Raw genomic sequence first — 19,942 nt, forward strand, 5'->3', positions numbered from 1 at the left:
CCAATTGCACAAATGGAACTGGATCCAGAGGATATCACATAGCTTGACTACTCTGAAGCCGAGAGGACTGGAGTTCAGGAGCGCTGAAAACCCTGGCCTCCACCCCAGAGTAGCTGCAGAACCTGAGCTACAGAGGGGGATAACTCACTTCTGAATGCACCTGGATTCCCAAGTCCAGGAGCTTCCAGGCCATCCAGGATTACTTTGCTTCTGCCTTTGGCCCTTGATGCAGTGGCATCAGTGCTCTTATCCTGTGGTCTGGGGCCATCTCGGGTGCAGAGGTCAATGTCCAGGATGAGAGAATCCAAGGCAGCCACCTCAGTTCCAGACTCTGATGCCTTTCGGGCAGACCTGCCTGTTCGTCTTCACAGAGGGAGGGAGATGACCTGAGGGACCTCTTACCAAAAGTCCTCCAGCAGACCCTCTGAGGGGTACCCAGAACAGAGAGAACTTCCAGGAATACTATGAAAATGTCCACACTTTTTGCATCTTGGCATACCTTGAAACTGCCCTTGCCTCGCCTCGCCTCGCCTCGCCTCGCCTCAGGATGGCTCACCTAATCCAGGCTCAGAAACTAAGTGCTGCCTGGCCTATTCAGGCCTTGGATGGAAACCAAGGGCTGGGAGCCAGAAACATCCCAGGGGAGAGCATGGCAAAGCCCCTGTGGCCAGGAGACCTGCCTGCAGTCCCCCTTCTCTGGCCCTTCTCCCACACTGTTTTGCCATCATGACTCTCCTGGTCATCTTTTAAAAACTAACATGCACAGCCCTATTTGATTGATTGATTGATTGATTGGTTAATTGATTGATTATCCACCATCAAGTTGTCTTCAACTCCTAGTGACCACAGATAGATTTTCTTCATGACAGTCAATCCCTAACCTGCTCTTTCAGGTCTCCCAACAGCACATTTATCGCCACTGTAATTGAGAGCCCTATTTGGTTATTATCTTAATTCAAATCATTTCAGTCATATCTTGAATGCTGCAGATTCCGTTCAAAAAGTAACACTAATTAATTAATATTCAACCAGTGATAGAATTGTTCTGCATATTTTGGAATACGCATAGTGGCTAAATCCAGGGAGAAAGCTAGGAAACATTAGAAAAGAAGTTTGCAGGGAGTTATGTGGTAGATGCAGGACCCCATATGTTTCCCCTCTACCCCAAAGAGCCTTAGTTTTGCTATACGTTGTTTATATATGTGTGTATATATAAATACATACACACACATATATATATGTATACACACACACACACACTATATGTATATAGTTTTGCTATACATTGCTATACAGGCCCATTCTGTCTGAACTCTTTCCATTCCAGCTGAGGTGCAGAGCCTAGAACCCTGTGCCAGGTCCAAACATTTTGGGTGATTCATGTGATCAAGCAGCTTTAATTTCCTTGCCTGGGAAGTTTGACTTCTGAAATGTGGCAAGACGGGGGCGGGGGGGATGATATTGTTTTTCAGGGGTCCTAGATGGCTGTTCAATCTAATTCATGGGATGAGCAGATCCCACTCTCTCCTTGCTGCTGATCTGTATATTCTAAGCTAGGATCTTGCCTTTTTCTTGTCTTCGTCTCCTTCCTTCCTTCCTTCCTTCCTTCCTTCCTTCCTTCCTTCCTTCCTTCCTTCCTTCCTTCCTTCCTTCCTTCCTTCCTTCCTTCCTTCCTTCCTTTTCTTTTTTGTGCCTTTGAGTCAGTCTTGACTCCTGGTGACTGCCTGGCCTAGTCCCTGCAGTTTTCTTGGCAAGATTTTGGAAGTGGTTTGCCCTTGCCTACTTCCTAGGGCTGAGAGAGAGTGACTGGCCCAAGGTCCCCCAGCTGACTTCGTGCCTAAGGCAGGACAAGAACTCACGGTTGCCCGGTTTCTAGCCTGATGCCTTAACCACACCAAACTGGGACTCAAGCTATGCCCTTACCAACCCCCCAAAAATCAACAGAAACCACAATTTGCTCTTGCACTGGACTGAATATTCTTTCCCCCTGCCTACACACAAACACACACACAAACTTTTTCTGCCTCAAGGATGTTTTTCATACAGAAAAATTCAAACCTTGGAAAGTTCTAAACAAAATTCTCTTCTAACCAAACCCAGCATTTTAACTGTGCACATAAAACCCTTTCAATGTCAGTTTTCTGAGAAGCAGCTTTAATTTCCTTGCCTGGGAAGTTTGACTTGTGAAATGTGGCAAGACGGGGGTGGGGGGTGGGGGGGTGGGGGGTGATATTGTTTTTCAGGGCTCCCAGATGGCTGTTTTGTTTCTTCTGCTTCAGTTTCAACAAACAAAACTCATGTGTTGTAAACTGCTTCCAATTTTTGTTCCTGATGAGCACACTTCAGTTATTTTACTCCTCTGGGCCAGCTGGTGTTTCTGAAGGGATGACTTGGCTGGTATTCCAGAGGTTGTAACATCAGCTCAGCTAACAGCTAGCACAGGCGTGACAGCCATTCCTGGGGTCTCAGCTGCCAGGCTGAACTCATTTCCAGTTGCTTTCCTCCATTGTGGCACTTCACATTGCAGCTGGAATCACAGCTGTTGTCACTGAATAGACTACATACTTCCAGAAATGGTTTCAGGCTGGTGGGACATGCCACAACTTGGGTCTTTAACTGGAATCCTCAGATGTTCTTAGTCCAGCTTCTAGCATCTTTGGTCAACAACACCTCCTTGCTCTCCTCCAATGTCTGAAGGTGGAGAAGTTGTGCATCTTTTAGTCTGAGGGGAATCTTCAAACGCTGCCTTGGATTTGCTTTCATCCGAAAATCAGGCCTGCGGATCTTTCCCCTTAATCTGGCCCCTGTGTTCGGATGCCAAGCGTCAGCCAGATGGCTCCTCGCAGTGATGGCTGGCTTGTTTGCCATAACTGACTCTTGAGTGTGGCTCTGGCATCCATAATATGTTCACATCCCATGTCCAAATAAAAGTGTCACTCTTAGCAGCACTAAGAGAGAAATGCTCTTGCACAGAAACCACTGACAAAATGTAAGCCATCCAACATTATCTCTCATAATTTTCTCTCACTGACCTACCATTACAATATCATGGATTGTCCTACATCAAACAGATTAGGAGAGAGCAGGGCCATTCCCTGGGAAAGCAAAGAGATTGGGCCTACGCTTAGCAAACAACCCTACCTTCTCTTGGATCCCACCACCACCCATTGCCTTGTTCTGCTTAGGACTTTATAGGTGGCACCTTTGCCCAGTGTCAAACCTTCTTTCCACGTTCTCTTCTGCCTGGTTCCGTGGGCCAACAGGCAGCCCCATAAAGCCCAAAGGTGGCTGATCTGCCAAAGTGCTGCTCCGTCACTTGTCTGTTCTGATCAGGGAGGCCCAGCCCCACCTTCAGCAGGACTATGGCTCCAACTTGTTATCTCGGGTGGCTGAACATTCTTTGGGTCCAGACTCTTTCAGAAAAAGCACGAATAGTTGCTGTCTGCAAAAAGAGATAAAGCTAGATGGAAATGGATATTTCTGAGGTGAAACTGAGGGAGGAAAAAGAGAGAATCAGCATGGGTATGGCTTTTGCTCTCCCTCTGCCAGAAGCATGGGTGGCTGGGCAGGGAGGGGCTTCTCCTCTGGGTTACTAAAGGAACAGAGGGCCAGATTGTCCTTGGCGCCATCCAGGATAGTTTTGACCCGCACAGGACCTGTGCCTAATTTCAAGGGCTCAGCCTCAACCAGCTTCCTGCTTTGTTCATGCTCCTTTTAAACTATAAGTTCTTGGAAGCCAGGACCAGTCTACGCACCACTAAGACACCATCGCTACTGGTGTGACAGACATACAGGTATTAAGCTCTTAACTGGAAATAGGAAGGAGCAAGGCATCAACTTGCCCCTGAGTATTTTCAAGAGTCATCCCTTCCTCCCCCATCCCAGTGAACCTTGCTTGCTACACCCTCTGTGGATGCAGCTCTGCTTTTGGCAGGGTGATCCCCCCGGGAACCAGTCTCTTCCTCTCATCTGGTCCCATCCCCACCCAGGCTGGCTTACCAATGCAGCCAAGTGGCCTGCTTACATTCCCTCTGCCGAGGGCTCATCAGCTGATTCTGCAGGATTCTGCCCTCAGCAGCATCAGCCATCCAGCTGCTGCCAGACACACTCACCCCCCAGCAACTGAGGCTATTCCTGGTAGTGCTAGAAGCTCACCGTTCTCTATGGATGGTCTGCTCAGAAGTTTATTGATCTGATCGGATCGGATCGGATCGGAATGGACACCCATCTCAGCAAGTGACTCTTGGTGGCAAAAAATCTTAAATAAATTAAAAACAAATTCTCATCAGAGATGCAAAAATTAAAATACACAGCATCTGAGGAAATATCACTATTAATGGTTGTTAAGAGAAGGCCTGGGCACAGACCAGGTCTTCAGTGTCTTGTGAAAGGCCAGCAGGGTCAGGCCATCCTAATCTCTGGAGGGAGAATATTCCATAGGGTGGGTGCCAAGGCAGAAAAGACATGCCTTCTGGGCCCCGCCAGCTGGCATTCCCTGGCTGATGGGACCTGGAGCATGCCAATCCTGCCAGACCAGATCGGACAGGTAGAAACAACTGGGAAAAGATGGTTCCTCAGGTAACCTGGCCCCAAGCCATGAAGGGTTTTAAAGGTGATAACCAGCACCTTGAATTGCACCTGGAAGCACATTAGCAACCAATGCAGCTCATGGAGTAGTGGTGTTACATTTGCTAAGTAACCAACACCATTTACTACTTGTGCTGCTGCATTTTTCACAGCTGAAGCTTCCGAATGCTCTTCAAGGGCAGCCCCATGTAAAGTGCATTGCAGTAGTTCAGACAAGCGGTCACAAGGGCATGAGTGACAATGAGCAGGGCCTCCTGGTCCAGGAGTGGGTGCAACTGGTGCACCACCTGAAGGTGTGCAAAGACCCTCCTAGCCACGGCTGCCACTTGCTCTTCCAGCAGGAGCCATGAGTCCTAGAGAACCCCCAGATTGCGTGCACCAGGTCTGTCTGAGGCAATGCCACCCCATCCAGAACCAAAGGTGGAAAATCCCTGGCACTGAAGGTCCAAACACCCAAAGCCACTTAGCCTTTCTTGGGTTGAGCCGAAGCCTGTTGCGCCCCATTCAGGCCCTCACAGCCTCCAGGCATCGGGACGGGACATCGAAGGCATCCCGCAGAGGCCTGGGGAGGAGGTATCAACCTGGGTATTATCAGCATACTGGTGATACCTCACCCCAAACTGTCAGATCACCTCAGCCAGTGGACTCACGTAGATGTTAAACAGGAGGGGAGAGAGGATTGAGCCCTGTGGCACCCCACAAAGTAGGGGCTGAGGGCTGGACTTCTGCCTATCAACTGTCTATCAACACCAACTGGAACCGGCCCCAGAGGAAGGAGGAGAACCGGCATAACACAGTCCCACCCACCCCCAACCTCCGGAGTTGGTCCAGAAGGATACTATGATGGATTGTATAGAAAGCCACTGAGAGGTCAAGAAGAGCAAGGGTAGATGCACAACCCCCATCCTGCTCCTGCCAGAGGTCATCCAAGAGCGTGACCAATGCTGTCTCAGTCCCATACCCCAGTCTGAATCCTGACTGAAAGGGGTCCAAATGATCCATTTCATCCAAGATCTTCTGAAGCTGTAGTGTGACCACCTTTTCCACAACCTTCCCTAAAAAGGGAAAGTTGGAGATTGGCTGATAACTATCCAGATTGGCTGGATTGAGCAATGGCCCCTTGAGAAAGGAATGCACCACTGCCTCCTTAAGAGCTGGCAGGACCACCTCCTCCCTTAAGGAAGAGTTAAGCACTACTTGATCCCAATCACATATCCCATCCCGGGCAGTCTTGGTCAGCCAGAAGGGGCATGGATCCAATTCGGAGGTGGCCAAATTAACAGCTACAAAAACCCTGTGTACTTCCTCAGGCTCAACAGGATCGAACACCTCCCAGATAACCACGCCAGTCTTAGCCCCACATAGCATCCACTTGCCCTACATCAAGGCCAGGGTCCAACACGGAACAAATCTGAGTGACTGTATCTGTCAGATGCTCAGCATATTCCTCACAGCAACCCTGTAAGTGAACGCCAGAGTTACTCCCTCCAAGGAGGGTCTGGGTCACCTGAAACAGGACAGCTGGACCTCTATCTGCGGTTGCAATAAAAGCGGAGAAATAATTACGTTTCACTACCCTTACTGCCACGAGGTAGCCTCTAACAGCAGCTCTAGCCCATGTTCAGTCAGATTTGCTCTTCGTCTTTCACCAGCGGTGCTCTAGGCATCTCTTCACCTGCTTCATCTCCCTCAGCATCTCCATAAACCAAGTTTTGGAGTTTTTGAATCCATGGGCACGGAGAGGCTGCTCAGGCACAATTCGATCCAAAGCCACAGCTGCCCTCCCATTCCAGGCAGCTACCAGGGCTTCAGTTGGACCACGCAGCAGACCTTCTGGAACAGCCCAAGCTCCCCCTGGAACCCAGCTGGGTCTATCGGTTGCCTGGGGTGGACTGATCAAATAGTTCCAGCCTCCCTGTTGTGGGGGGCAGGGGCAGTTGTAGCACAAATTGCAATCTGGGCCTAAGGAAACAAATTTAATCTTCATTTATATTATCCTGGAGTACTTGTGACAAATAAGATTGCATTAGGAACAGATCATGTGAAACGTGAGAAGACATATCTTCAAGAGGTCTTTGACATGGAATGCTGAGGTCAACAGCAAGTCATAAAATCATGCAATCAAGAGCTTGGAAGCAATCTTAGCGGTCTTCTAGTCCAACCTCCTAGCCAGGGCAAGAATTCTCATTCTGTCCTAAACAAATGCCCACCCAACCTTTACTTGAAAACCTCCAGTGATGTCCAGGAGACAAGCTATTCTATTGCTTAGTAGCTCTCATGATTAAGAAATTCCTCCCTATTTCAAATTTGACTCTCTCTCTCTAAAAAGCTTTCACTCACTGGTTCTTATCCTATGCTTGGGAACTATGGAGAAGGAATCCACAGCTTCCCTGTGATCTTCAAGTATTACATGACTGCTATCATGTCTTCCCTTAGCCTTCTCTTTGTTAAGCTAAACATACCAGCCCTTTTAACAAGGCCCTTACCATCCTTGTTGCTTTCCTCTGCACTCTTTTAGATCCTCCACTCCTTCAGTTTCATGTTGTGGCAACCAGAACTGGACACAGTATTCCAGGTGCGGTCTGGCCAGTGCAACATAGAGTGGTACTATCACTTCCTGTGACCTTGATACAATACCTCTGTTGATTCAGTCCAAGATTGCATTGGCTCTTTTCACAGCTGCAGCACATCGTTGGCTCATGTTTAACCTGTGGTCTACTAGAACACCCAGATCCTTCTCACTCATACTATTGCTAAACTACGTGCTGTCTATCTTGTACCCATACATCTGTTTTTTCCTGCCTAAGTGCAGAACTTTATTCTTGCTGTTGAAGTGCATATTGCTGAATAGGGCCCAATATTCCAGTCTATCAAGAACCTTTTGAACCTTGAGCTGGTCTTTTGAAATGCAAGCCATCCCACACACCCCTCCCAGCTTTGTGCCATCTGCAAATTTGAGGAGCAGTCCTCCAACTCTCTTGTCTAACTCCTTTATGAAATGTTGAAGAGCACTCGGCTCAGGACAGAACCTTGAGTACCCTACTAGATATCTCCCTCCACATAGATATAAATCTATTAAGAACTATGGGTTGGGTACAATTGTTCAACCAACCACAAATCCATTTGGTAGTAGGACCATCCATCTCATTGTTCCATTTGATCAAGAAGGAGGGTATGATGACTTTATCAAATACCTTGTTGAAGTCTAGGTACACGATATCCACAGCATTCTGTGGTCTGCTGACCTAGCCACTTTAACAAAAAAGACATTAATCTGGATTCCATGACCTGGCATGACCTCTTTTTAACAAACCCATCTTTGCTTCTAGTAATTAGCTTTTTCCTTTCTAAGTACTTGCAAACCCATTGCCTGATTATATTTTCTAGGATTTTCCCAGGTATTGATATCAAACTGATTGGTCTGTAGTTTTCTTGGGTCCACTTTCTTTCTTGACTTTCCTCTTGTTCTGCACATACCAATAATGCTCTTTTGTTATTTTTCACATTCATACCATGTTACATCTGACAGTGGGAGCCAAGTTGCCTTCCCAAAGAAGATGTCTTCGTGGACCTCCATCACTCTTCTGTTTTTCCTTGAATGCCAAATGGGGAAGTCATCACTCAGATGTTGCTGAACCCAGCTTCCAGCTGTCCCAGCCAGTATGGCCAAATGCAATGGAGCTGTAGTTCAGCAACATCTGGAGGTTGTTCTCCACTCCTGCTTTAGCAGTAAAAGGGTCTCTCCCTATTTGCACTAACCACAGTCCAAGCATGCCCTGGCCGTATCTTTTTATTGCTATGTCCCCATGGCATTGCTCTTATTTCACCGGCAGCTCATAAGGGAGACTGATCAGCTGTCCTTTAGTCTGCCAGTGCTGAAGAAGCTTTTTCCTCCTAATTCCCACACACACAAAAAAGCTAGCCGTTGTCACCCATTACAGCCTTGAAGGAAAATTAGCTGACTTGGAACAGAGCAACAGGGATGGGATAGAGCTCAGCAATGGGAACCCGCCATTTTCATGACAAGAGAGTTTTCTAGTACCAACTCAAGAATAACTGGATGGCAGTGGAGAGGTCCTTCATTAAGACAAGAAAAGATAAGAATATTTCCATGATAACAAAGCTCACAGTTAAAATAATGTTATTTCTAGTGGCCATGGGGGGTTGTAGAAGCATATTGAACCCCCTTAAGCTACATAGCTAACAGAAGTGAGTTCTTTTCCAGAAGTGGGACCTCCCTTTGGAAGGGAGGATAGTCTCCTCCTGTAGCTTTATCAGTCCAGTGAACCTGTCCCACTCCTTGCCAGCGATCCCACCAATATTATGCTGCGGTCCTTCTCCTCCGATAGCCCATTGGCCTCCTGGACTCTGATATGTAACATAGAATCATACAGTCAGGAGGGTCCATGGAAGCCAGGGACCTACATCAGAGCATTCCTGACAGAAGACTCCAGCCCCTGCTTTAGGGCCTCCAACAATGGGAGCCCGTCAGCTTTGGGGTCTCTGGCTCCACTGTTCAACTGGTCTTAGGAAGTTTTTCTGTCCTTAATTCGGAATCCCACTGTCCTTTTCCATGCGAGCCAACTGCCAACTGCCTCAACCCCGGGCGGAAGGGGGGTACCCACACCAACCAAAACAGACCAATAGCAGCTGGGCAGATCCCAGTCCTGCCTCGTCATCTGCTTGGTGAGCACCATAGTGCCACAAATGGTGCAAGGCTTGGTCAGCAAGGCTTGCATGGAGAGGGGCTTCCACATCAGACCAGATAAATCCAAAATGAGTTGGTCATGGCTGTGGGTGGGAGCTCCAAAGAAGGGGGAAGGCTGCATCATGTAAACGTCCTTTAGGAATAGTTAATCAAGCATCATCAAGCCAAAGTCAGGGAGACAGGTGGATGATATGATGATGATGATGATGATGATGATGATGATGATGATGATTTTTAAATTTGTCATGGATGCCCACTCCAGTAAGCTCTTGGTGTCAGATTCAGCCGGCGCGGCACGGCTAGGGAATTGCCCAGCTGCGCTGAGTCCATTCCACCGCCTGAGTGCAAGCAAAGCGAAAAGGGGAAGTGGGAAAACTGCAAGCTGATTAATGGGCCAGCTGGGACCGCTTAACTGAAACCGCAGAGCGGATGTTTTGAATTGGCGCCCATTAGCCTCGAGTGCTACGGACAAAGGGTTGAGCAGCACCGAGCGGCAAAGTGATCAGTACATGATTAGGAAAACCCTGGCTTTGTGCGCAACAGAAAGAAGCAACGAAGGCGCAACCCCGGCCGGGGGGGAAAAAGCAATCAAGGACAAAAGAACTGAACTGAATCTGCCATTTCGGCGAAGGGGGGAAATACTGTGGGTGATTTGTAACATAGCAACGAAGCAAAGCGCGGGAACAGGGGGACTATAAATTGTATCGTAAGATGTGCCAAGCCAGTCCTGGCTTTGTCTGTAATTACGTATGTTACGCTTGAGTAAACTTCTTTATTGAACACACGTGTCACGAGAGTTTCTCTAGATGAACGGGGTAAACCTTACATAAAGCCAGGACTCACCTTTGAACACTACCCGGTACACACTGAGGAGTGCTCACCTCTTTTCCCGCAGCCAGAACCAGAGAGGAACTGATTGACAGCACCAGGAGATGGCCAGCAACAGGGAAACCACTAGCCAAAGGGGCAACGAGCCCGGATCCGAAGGTGCGAGGGCAGGACTGGTATGGTGCGAGGGCCGCATGGACGCAGCTGAGAGGGCACCAGAGGACAGGTGGTCGTTTGCTGGGGGCATGGGCCCTGATGGGTCGACTGGATGGGGGGTCACAACAAGTCATGGCTCGGGATCCAAGACCCGGGAGCTGGAGGAACGACTCACCCACCTGGGGGCCAAGATTGAACAGCGGATGGACGCCGTCCAGGTGATGCTGCAGGCCATACTTCAGCGGGGCAAGGTCCCTAAGGCGGAGACCCAGGCGAAGGAGGAATCGGGCGATGCCAGCAGCGGTGAGGGCACAAGCTCGCAGAGCTGTGCAGAGCCCAGACCAGAGGTCGCGAAGACGGGACCAGTCCCGAGCGAGAGGAGCGGACCCACAACCACAGCCAGTTCGCGGAACACCAGGCGGGCGTTCAGCAGCGGGGTAAAGCCGGAGGGGTCGACGGGATGTGAGGTCGCATGGAGCCACAGTGAGGGGTCCAGGAGCCAGGAGCTGGAGAAGGGGCTGGACCGGCCGGAGGGCGACCTCCAGCAGCGGACAACAGACGTACCGGGCATGCAGCAGGCATTGCGTGGCGGACCCAGAGCCCCGGTTGGGGCAGCTGCAGAGGGCGGCGTGGAAACAGGGACTAGCACGAGGCCCTTGTCCAGGCTGGTGGCAGCTGCCAGCCTGACGGGAAGTGCAGCGGAGAACCGGCGGGCAGCGGAGGCACCCTGGTTCAGGAGCTCGAGGAGTAAGTTCTCGGGAAGTCCCGAGCAACTAATCTGCTTCCTTACGCAAGATAGGTTCCACTCAGAGATCTGGGGGAGAGCACTCAGCAGGGACGACTCAGAGACTCTAGCAGAGTGGAGCTGGCTGATGGGGATGGCAGAAGCTGCCTGGGACTGGGTGAAACAAGGGACTCGAGCCCCGATACCAACCACACCCAACCGCAACAAGGTGGTGCTGGAGGCGAGGTGCAAGAGCCGACGGCGGAGGTTCGAGGACGGAGAGGCCCGGCGGACTGCGGGCACTTGCTACCATTGTGGAGGAAAGGGGCACCGGATGGTGCAGTGCCCCTCGAGGTGGGGAGCCCCGACGCACTGCACAGAGGATGGGGCCCGGCAACCTCTGGCTACAAGAACCCCTGACCAACCCTGGAAGGAGGCAGCAGCTCACGGAGCGGCATGCAGCAGAGCTGGCTGCCTCACGTGGAAGTCTGGCTCCGTGAGGAGGGGAGAGCGAGCCAGCGGAAGATGACAGGCGGCTACGCTGAGGCGCACCCCAGAGCAGCCAACGGGCTGCAGTATGAGGACCCGCTGGAAAGCAGGGACTACTCACCCATGCAGGTCAGGGTCCACCTCAAGGGGGTGAGATCGGGAGCAGAGGCAAACGTCGAGGCCCTGCTGGACTCAGGATGTACCCGCTGCCTGATCCACCCGGTGTTGGCATCCGTGTTCAGGTTCAGATTGAGGAGGCTCAGGAAGCCCATCGCATTCAGCCAGTTGGATGGATCGATGGCAGGAGTGGCCAGCGCAGTATTGTACTGAGCCGGTCGGCGTGACGATTGGGGCCAACCGGGAGAAGCTACTGTCAGAAAACGACAGACACGGGTTCGGTTGTCCAGTAGACAGAAGTTTTTATTGGGCACGTTTGCAAAGGTGGGTCCCTCCCGCAGCAATGAAGGAACCCCGAAACAAGGTCTTTTTTATATCCCCTATCTGTCCTCCCCCTCCTAAGAGGGCTTGGCTCACAATCTCACCTTTTTTTACCGCCCCGGAGCGCCGCTAATTAACCGCAAAACCGCAGACATTCCACTTTCCTAATCCAATCAGCGCAATACACATTGCAATACCCACTTGACCCAACAGCCACCCCCTGCCATTTCTCTTCACTCTGGTGCGAACATGCCTTTTGCCTGCAGTCTTTCCTCCCTCCTGCCGTCCCCCCCAAGGCTGCCCCATGGTGCACAGCGCTCTCCCCTAGCAAACATGGTTTGTTTGAGGCCCTCACTTCTCCCTGCCTTCTCACAATCCCCCCTTTTTCTTTTCACACCTCTGTTGGGCCTCAAACCTGGCTAACAGGATTGCTCCCTCGTCCCAGACCCGGGGCTTCACACACTGGGACAGGTAATTCCCACAAGCAGGGAGGCATTGCATTAAGCAACATACTAGGACCAGTAAGGCAATGAAGCCAATAGCTAGCACAGAAAGTTGTTTTAACCAAGCAAAGTTAGGTAACCAACTAGTGAGCCACAACCAATTCCATCCCTCTGGATCCTCAGATATGCGAGAGGCTAAGGTCTTCAACTTGGCTAGTTTTGCTTCAATATAATTCTCATTGTTGGTTAGGTTAAAGCAACAAAGGCCTTGAAAAGATTCACGGCCTTGTCCTGCCCTTAATAGGAGATAGTCTATAGCCATCCGATTTTGAATGACCGCCCTCCTGATCTCAGTGACTTCTTCAGTGAGAGCTGCAATGAGAGAGGATGTAAGGTTGACACTTTTAGCCAGGAGGCAGGCCACCTTCCTTAGGTCCAGGTAAGCTCTTCCACTTAGTACAGGAACCCCTACTAAGGAGAGGGCCAGAGCCATGGCTTCTGTTTCGGACAAGAATGTCACATCACTCTCACAATCAGATGGCAGCTCCCTTTTTCTTTTTTCTTTTGATGGGTGCGCTTGCATTGGAGGCAGGGCATATAGAGAGGTCAGGCGCCCTATGGCACAAGGGCCCCCTGAACTATAGGCTGGAACATAGGTGTAAGCTTCATGTCCACATAACAAAAAGAAACCTTTAGGTAGGTATAGAGGGGTTGAAGCATAAGGGATATTATAGACCCCTCCACAAGTGAAAGCAGGACCTTTTGAGGGCAATGGGGGGTCCAGTTCTGGGTATTGTTGAAATATACACATTGAGTTGCATTGGTTATCCCCAAGAGATTTAGAGCCATTTGCCTTTGATCAGTCCAGGGTCTTGGTGTGGGAGTAGACCCAGAATGATAGAACATCCCCCCCCCACGGGGGATCATCCCCAGTGATATCAATATTCGCTATCTGAGTAACATTCTTCAATGCTTCTAAGCTGATGGGCATTCCAAAGAAACAGGTGGAAGTGACACCATTCACAGTCAAGAGTTGCCCCACACAAAAAGTTGAGCTGTTCAAAGCTGTCTGTGCCAATTCTACAAAAAAAATTGTTGTTAGAGCTGTGCTGTAGAGCATCTAAGCAGTGACATAACAGAATAACCTGGATGCAAGCCTTTATGTTGGTCATCTCCTCCCCTGCCCCTCCCCTGAACTAAAAGTTCAGTTCCTTTTAAGTTTTACTTTGAGTCCGTCTCCCGGTTGGGCAGTCCACGGTCGGAGGTCGGGAGCTTGCTTAACCCAATGGTAGTGGGTCCAACCCCCCTGTCGGGTCCGAACCGCTGATTCAGTTGTCAGGAGAACTTGGTATGGTCCCTCCCAAGACGGTTTCAGCTTCTCATCCTTCCACGTCTTTATCAGGACCCAATCCTCTGGCTTGTGAGAGTGTTGGTCTTCCAGCAAGGGGGCCGTTGAGCGAGGAGTCCCTGTTTCCTTAGAGACAAGAGAGATTGTGACAGTACCAAGAGATACTTTCTTAGGAAGGCATCCTTTAGCTCGGGGATAGGCTCTCCCATTGGAGCCAGGAAAGGTCTTCCCATCATCAGCTTGAATGGGGAGACCCCCACATCCTTGCGAGGGGCTGTCAGCATTCGAAGCAGGGCAACCGGAAGTGTCTTTGTCCAAGGTAGCCCTATTTCCAATCCCAGTTTGGTGAGATGTTGCTTCAACACCCCGTTGGCCCTTTCCACTTTCCCACTGGAGTCAGGATGCCAAGGGGTGTGGAGTTCCCATCGAACCCCCAGGCTCCAGTACCATGGCTTTACAGTGTCTACCAAAGCCTTCACCCCCCCGTGAGACCCTTCGTGCAGTTTCTCCACCATCCCCCTCATGTCAGCACGGCTCACTACTGGGGTCCCCTCAATTGTAACCCAATGACCTGCTTCCTCCCTGCAACCTTCCCTTTCCAGCAGCACCTTGTCCAACTTCCCCGGCGCCCAAGCCGGAGGTTCTTCTATTTGGGGGATTGCAATCATGATGGCAATGGGGACACCCTCCGCTGCCTCCTTTGCTACTCGATCAGCAAGTCGGTTCCCTCTTGCCTCCATCGAGTCCCCCTTCTGATGTCCCATTACATGCACCACTGCAATTCTGTCGGGTTCTTGAAGAGCTTCCATCATCCCCTCTATCAGTTGCCGAGCTTTCACCTCCTTCCCAGCAGTTGTGAGTAAACCCCGTTCCAGCCAAATTTTCCCGAAAGTGTGCACTACTCCCCAGGCGTATCGCGAGTCTGTGTAAACGGTGAGGGACACTCCCTTTCCCAACTCTAGTGCCCGTTTCAAAGCGTGCACTTCACACAGCTGGGCCGACCAGTCCGCTGGTAGTGCCCCCTTCTCTACTGTCTCTCCCTCTGCCGCCACTATCGCATACCCTGACTTTCTTTGTCCCTGCTCTACTCGGCTAGACCCATCCACAAATCAGACCTCACCCTCCTCCAGCGGGACCTCCTGCAGGTCCTGCACCAGCCTGTAACTATTGTCCTTCTTCTTCACAGCTAAGATAGGGGAGTTGAAGGGGGATATAGCCGGTTCCAACAGCCCTTGCCGCCTCAGCCCATCTATGATGGGCTTCAGCCCGCGCCTCCCATCCCGGGACAGCGGGTATTGGGCTTGCCGCAAACCCGTCACCCCCGGTTTCAAGGGGATGCTAATTGGGGCGATGCGAAACCGACCCCCCCTCCCCTGCCCATACCTCAGGGTTCACAACCTCCACGTCCGCCTCCCGCAACAAACACATCCTTTCTGCCTGTTCCACATTCCACAACTCCACTCCTAGACTACCCATTAGATCCCTTCCCAGCAGGTTCACTCCCGCCTGTGGGATCAGTAACACATCTGCAGTTACCTCCTTCCCATTCCACTCCAATGTCTGCCTTGACCGGAGAGCCTCCCACCCCCATCACCGATACCGACGCGCCCCGGGATTCCGCAATCCCTGGGATCGGTTGGCACAGCGATGTTCGAGAGGCTCCGGTGTCCACGAGGAACTGCTGTTCCTCGCCGGTGGGAACCATGACCCCCCTAGTCGTACAGGGGGAAACTCCTCTCACCCGTGGGGCGATCCACCTGGCAGTCCCGAGCAAAGTGTCCTACCCGCCCGCAGCGGAAACAACCTTGCCTATCCCCAGTCCACCTCTCCCTTCTGGGGTCGACGCCACCTCTCTGGGGCCAAGGTCCTCGGACCAGATAGGGAGAAGATCGCGCCTCCCTCAGTCCCTCCCCCTTCGTCTCATTCTTGGTCGCCACCTGAACGGCTGCCATCATCATTTGAGTTTTCTGCCTGGTCTACGCCTCCTCCCTCCCCACATAGGTCTGTTGAGCAATCCTTAGGAGTTCCCCTATCCCCTGTTCGGTCCAACCCTCCTGTTTTTGTATCTTCTTCTGAATGTCTGGCCACGCTTTGGTAACGAATTGCATTTTTAACAAGGTCTCAAAGGCTGGGGTGTCCGGAGTCACGCCCGAGAATTTGGTCAGGCCAACCCGGATCCTCTCACAAAAATCTCCGGGCGATTCATCCTTCCCCTGGGTTACCTCAAAAGCCTTGGTCAAATTCTTCCCCTGGGGCACTGCTGTTCGAATGCCCTCCAAAATCATCTCTTTCATGTCTCTCATGTTCTGCCGATGTGCGGCATTATTGGGATCCCAATTTGGGTCTGCCAGAGGGAATTTAGTATCCGCGGCCGGGGCATTCGGGACATTTGCATTCCTTCGCTCCCAAGCCCCGAGCGCAGCTCGCCGAATCTGGCCCCTCTCTTCTGGCGTATAGAGGTGGGCTAAAATGTAATTCAGTTCCCCCCAGGAGTATTCCACCGGGCCGAGAAAAAGTTCCAATTGTTCGGCGGTGGTATGGGCGTTCTCTTGCATACGAGGGAGGGTCTTTTTTAATTCCCTCAACTCACTGGGTTTGATGGGAACCATTACGTAACTGGTGACAGCCACCCCCTGTGCGTTCGTTCCGTTCGGGACCTCCCAGACGGGGAAGGCACTGGCTGACCTTAGAATAAAGGGCAAGTTCTGAATGTCTTGGTTCAGCTGGTCCAGCTCTTTCCGCAGCCTGGGATAGGGTGGGGGTGCCGGAGGGGGAGCAGTAGGAAGAGGAGGAGGAGGAGGAGGAGGAGGAGGAGGAGGAGGAGGAGGTGGCGGCCCCCATTGAGGTCCAGTTAGCCATAGGTCCTCCTCATCCTCCTGTTCTTTTTGGACAAAAATTTTGGCTAACTTGGGTCGAGGCCCCTCCCAATGAACATGGAACCAGACTTCCACATAGGGTTCCTGTGTTAACATTTTATGTTCCACAATGTAGTTTTTTAGTTGGGTCACCCAGTAATTACTGGGGATTCCAAGAGTATCCCAATGGTAGGGGAATTCGGGTCCACTAGTGGATATTTTGGGCATTCTTTAGTGCACAAAGTTATCATGGTCGGTTTTTCCAGACCCCTGGTGAATGGACACAACCAGGGTGTCTCCCATTGTTGCAACAATTGTCCTAATGGAGAATCCGTGGGGATTCCCCCTACTGCGTTTTTCCCACTGGCCCCTGGCCTTACACTCTTACTCTGCGCCTTACCCATCCTTCCTGACTACATTTCCCACCTTACAGAAGGTCCCGGACTCTTCTGTCCCCTTGCGGCGTCCAACGCCTCGTAACCACGCTAATCTCCCCGAGATTATGGGTAGGCTGTACTCACCAGACCTCCCGGAGGTCCCCTCGTCGGCTGACTTCCTCTTTACTTCTGTCTGACTGGCGATTGGAGTCCCGTCCCGGACCCGACTCCGGGGAAAACGGGAGACACCTCAACGGGGTGTTACGGCCGATTACTCACCGGTTCCCCACAGTCCGGTCCACGTCAAGGACTCCTGCCTGGCTCGCCAATTTTGTCAGAAAACGACAAACACGGGTTCGGTTGTCCAGTAGACAGAAGTTTTTATTGGGCACGTTTGCAAAGGTGGGTCCCTCCCGCAGCAATGGAGGAACCCCGAAACAAGGTCTGACAGGTTTTTTTATACCCCCTATCTGTCCTCCCCCTCCTAAGAGGGCTTGGCTCACAATCTCACCTTTTTTTACCGCCCCGGAGCGCCGCTAATTAACCGCAAAACCGCAGACATTCCACTTTCCTAATCCAATCAGCGCAATACACATTGCAATACCCACTTGACCCAACAGCCGCCCCCTGCCGTTTCTCTTCACTCTGGTGCGAACGTGCCTTTTGCCTGCAGTCTTTCCTCCCTCCTGCCGTCCCCCCCAAGGCTGCCCCATGGTGCACAGCGCTCTCCCCTAGCAAACATGGTTTGTTTGAGGCCCTCACTTCTCCCTGCCTTCTCACACTACGTTTGGTAGTTACCCCGGTGGCCGACCACGCACTAGTGCTGGGACTGGCATGGCTAATGCGCCAGAACCTGCACATCGATTGGGCATCCAAGACGGTGCTGTTCGGCGGCATCACCGGGCAGACTGGGTCAAGCCACGGAGGAGACGTGAGAGCAGAGAACCCAATGGAGCTCGAGGAGGTGGCGGCTGCAGGAAGGGGGGCCAAGGGCCAGCAAGCTGCAGGGGCGACTAGAGTAATGGCAGTGGGACCCGGGCAAACAACCGCATGTGAGGCCAGGACGAGGACGGCGCTGAGGGCGACTGGCAAGCGAGAGGGGGCAGCAGCCGCGGAGACAGTGGCGATTCTGGGGATCTCCGAGGTAGCGGTGGCACTGGCGGTGAGAGGCCCCAGCCCAGAGGCAAAGCAGGCGACGGCAGCCACGGAGACAGTGGCAATTCCGGGGATCTCTGAGGTAGTAGTGGCACCGGCAGCATGAGGCCCCAGCCCAGTGGCAACATGGACAAAGGGTTGAGCAGCACCGAGCGGCAAAGCGATCAGTGTGTGATTAGGAAAACCCCGGCTCTGCGCGCAACAGAAAGAACCACCGAAGACGCGACCCCGGCCGGGGGGGAAAAAGCAATCAAGGACAAAAGAACTGAACTGAATCTGCCATTTCATTGAAGGGGGAAAATACTGCAGGTGATTTGTAACATAGCAACGAAGCAAAGCACGGGAACAGGGGGACTATAAATTGTATCGTAAGATATGCCAAGCCAGTCCTGGCTTTGTCTGTAATTATATACATTACGCTTGAGTAAACTTCTTTGTTGAACCCGCGTGTCACGAGAGTTTCTCTAGACGAACAGGGTAAACCTTACACTTGGCAGCTTACAAAATCTAAAAAAGCAGTTAAAAAACATAAAACAGCCTGGACTAAAAAAAGCCATAACAATAAACATGCAAGAGGGGTACCACAAACACACTAACCTCTGGCCTGGGAACAGAACCAGATCTTAAGAGCTTTCCAGAACCCCAGGAGAGTGACCACCATCCATATCTCTGTGGGGATGCTGGTGCAAAGGGCAGGGGCAGTGACAGAGAAGGCACACTTCCTTGATACCACAGAAGGACAACACAATTGAGGGGACCTAGGACCTCTGTCCAAGCATACTGGGCAGGCAGAAACAGTTGGAGATGGATGGTTCCACAGATAATCAGGCCCTATGCCAAACAGCACTATAGGTAACAACCAGCACCTTGAATTGCACCCAGAAGCCTATTGGCAACCAACTCAGCTTGTGTAGGAGCGATGACACATAGCCATAATGAAAAATGCCCATTACTGCTCACACCACTGCATTTTCTCTATAATTGCTATAGCTTCTCTATGGTCTGCAAGGGCAGCCCCCTGTAGAGTGCATTGCAGTAGTCCAGTCATCAGTTGGCATGAGTGCCCATCCGCAGAGCCTCTAGCACATAACCAGCACACAAGATGAACCTGTTCAAAGGCTCTCCTGGCCACAGCTGCCACTTGCTCTTTCAGCAGTAGCTGCGAGTCCAGAGGACCTCCGAGTGGTACAGTGGGGAGGTGCCGCTCCATTCAAAACCAACAGTGAAGATGTTCCCAAGCCCAGAGAGCTGGACAGCCATAGCCACTCAGTCTTGTCTGGAGTGAGCAAAGTCTGTTCTACCCCATCCTGGCCCAGGCAGGCTCTGCTGCGACGCCTCCCTGTCCTAAGGGCTCTCCACTGATGAAAGCGAAGGGCCTCCGGGCTGGGCAGATGGCAAATGCAGGCACACGTGACTGTCCAGAAATTTCTGCATTGGGGCAAAGCATCTTATGTGCACTGAGTGAGCCTGAGATGATGGTGACTGAGTAGGAAAGCATTTTGGGTGTTGTGAAAAACTCAGACCAGTGATTAAATGTTCTGTACAACTGTTGAGAAAGAACTAATTCCATGCAGGGATGGCACAGAAAATAAATCTGCCTATACTGAAATTCCTGCATACAAAACTGCGGAACAAACATACTATGGTGGTTTCATTTTGGCCACTGAATTTTAAAAGAGATACTGGAACCCAAGGGAGGAGCAGCCGGTGAAATTTGCTGGGGAGAATGTCTAAAAAGAGGTACTTCCCTGAGCATAAAGTTGTGTAACATTCACTATCTGAATCTGAAGCACTGACCACCAATTTGGATGGTTTTCAGAAAGATAAACCAAAA

The 19,942-nt window shown here is 51.4% G+C and overlaps 1 protein-coding gene across 1 annotated transcript in view; it reads left to right on the forward strand.

Annotated features, from left to right (window-relative positions):
* Nucleotides 1-19,942, forward strand: part of LOC148216940 (uncharacterized) — a 589,705-nt gene that overhangs the window by 25,672 nt on the left and 544,091 nt on the right. The window contains exon 3 of the mRNA XM_088153359.1: nt 3,196-3,213. Coding sequence (XP_088009485.1) covers nt 3,196-3,213 — 18 coding nt within the window. The remainder of the gene's footprint in view (nt 1-3,195; nt 3,214-19,942) is intronic.

The sequence above is a fragment of the Python bivittatus genome, unplaced genomic scaffold (genome assembly GCF_059951505.1).
Source record: "Python bivittatus isolate LINGU-HERP-01145 unplaced genomic scaffold, Pbiv_v1 ctg000040_np1212, whole genome shotgun sequence".
NCBI lineage: Eukaryota > Metazoa > Chordata > Lepidosauria > Squamata > Pythonidae > Python > Python bivittatus.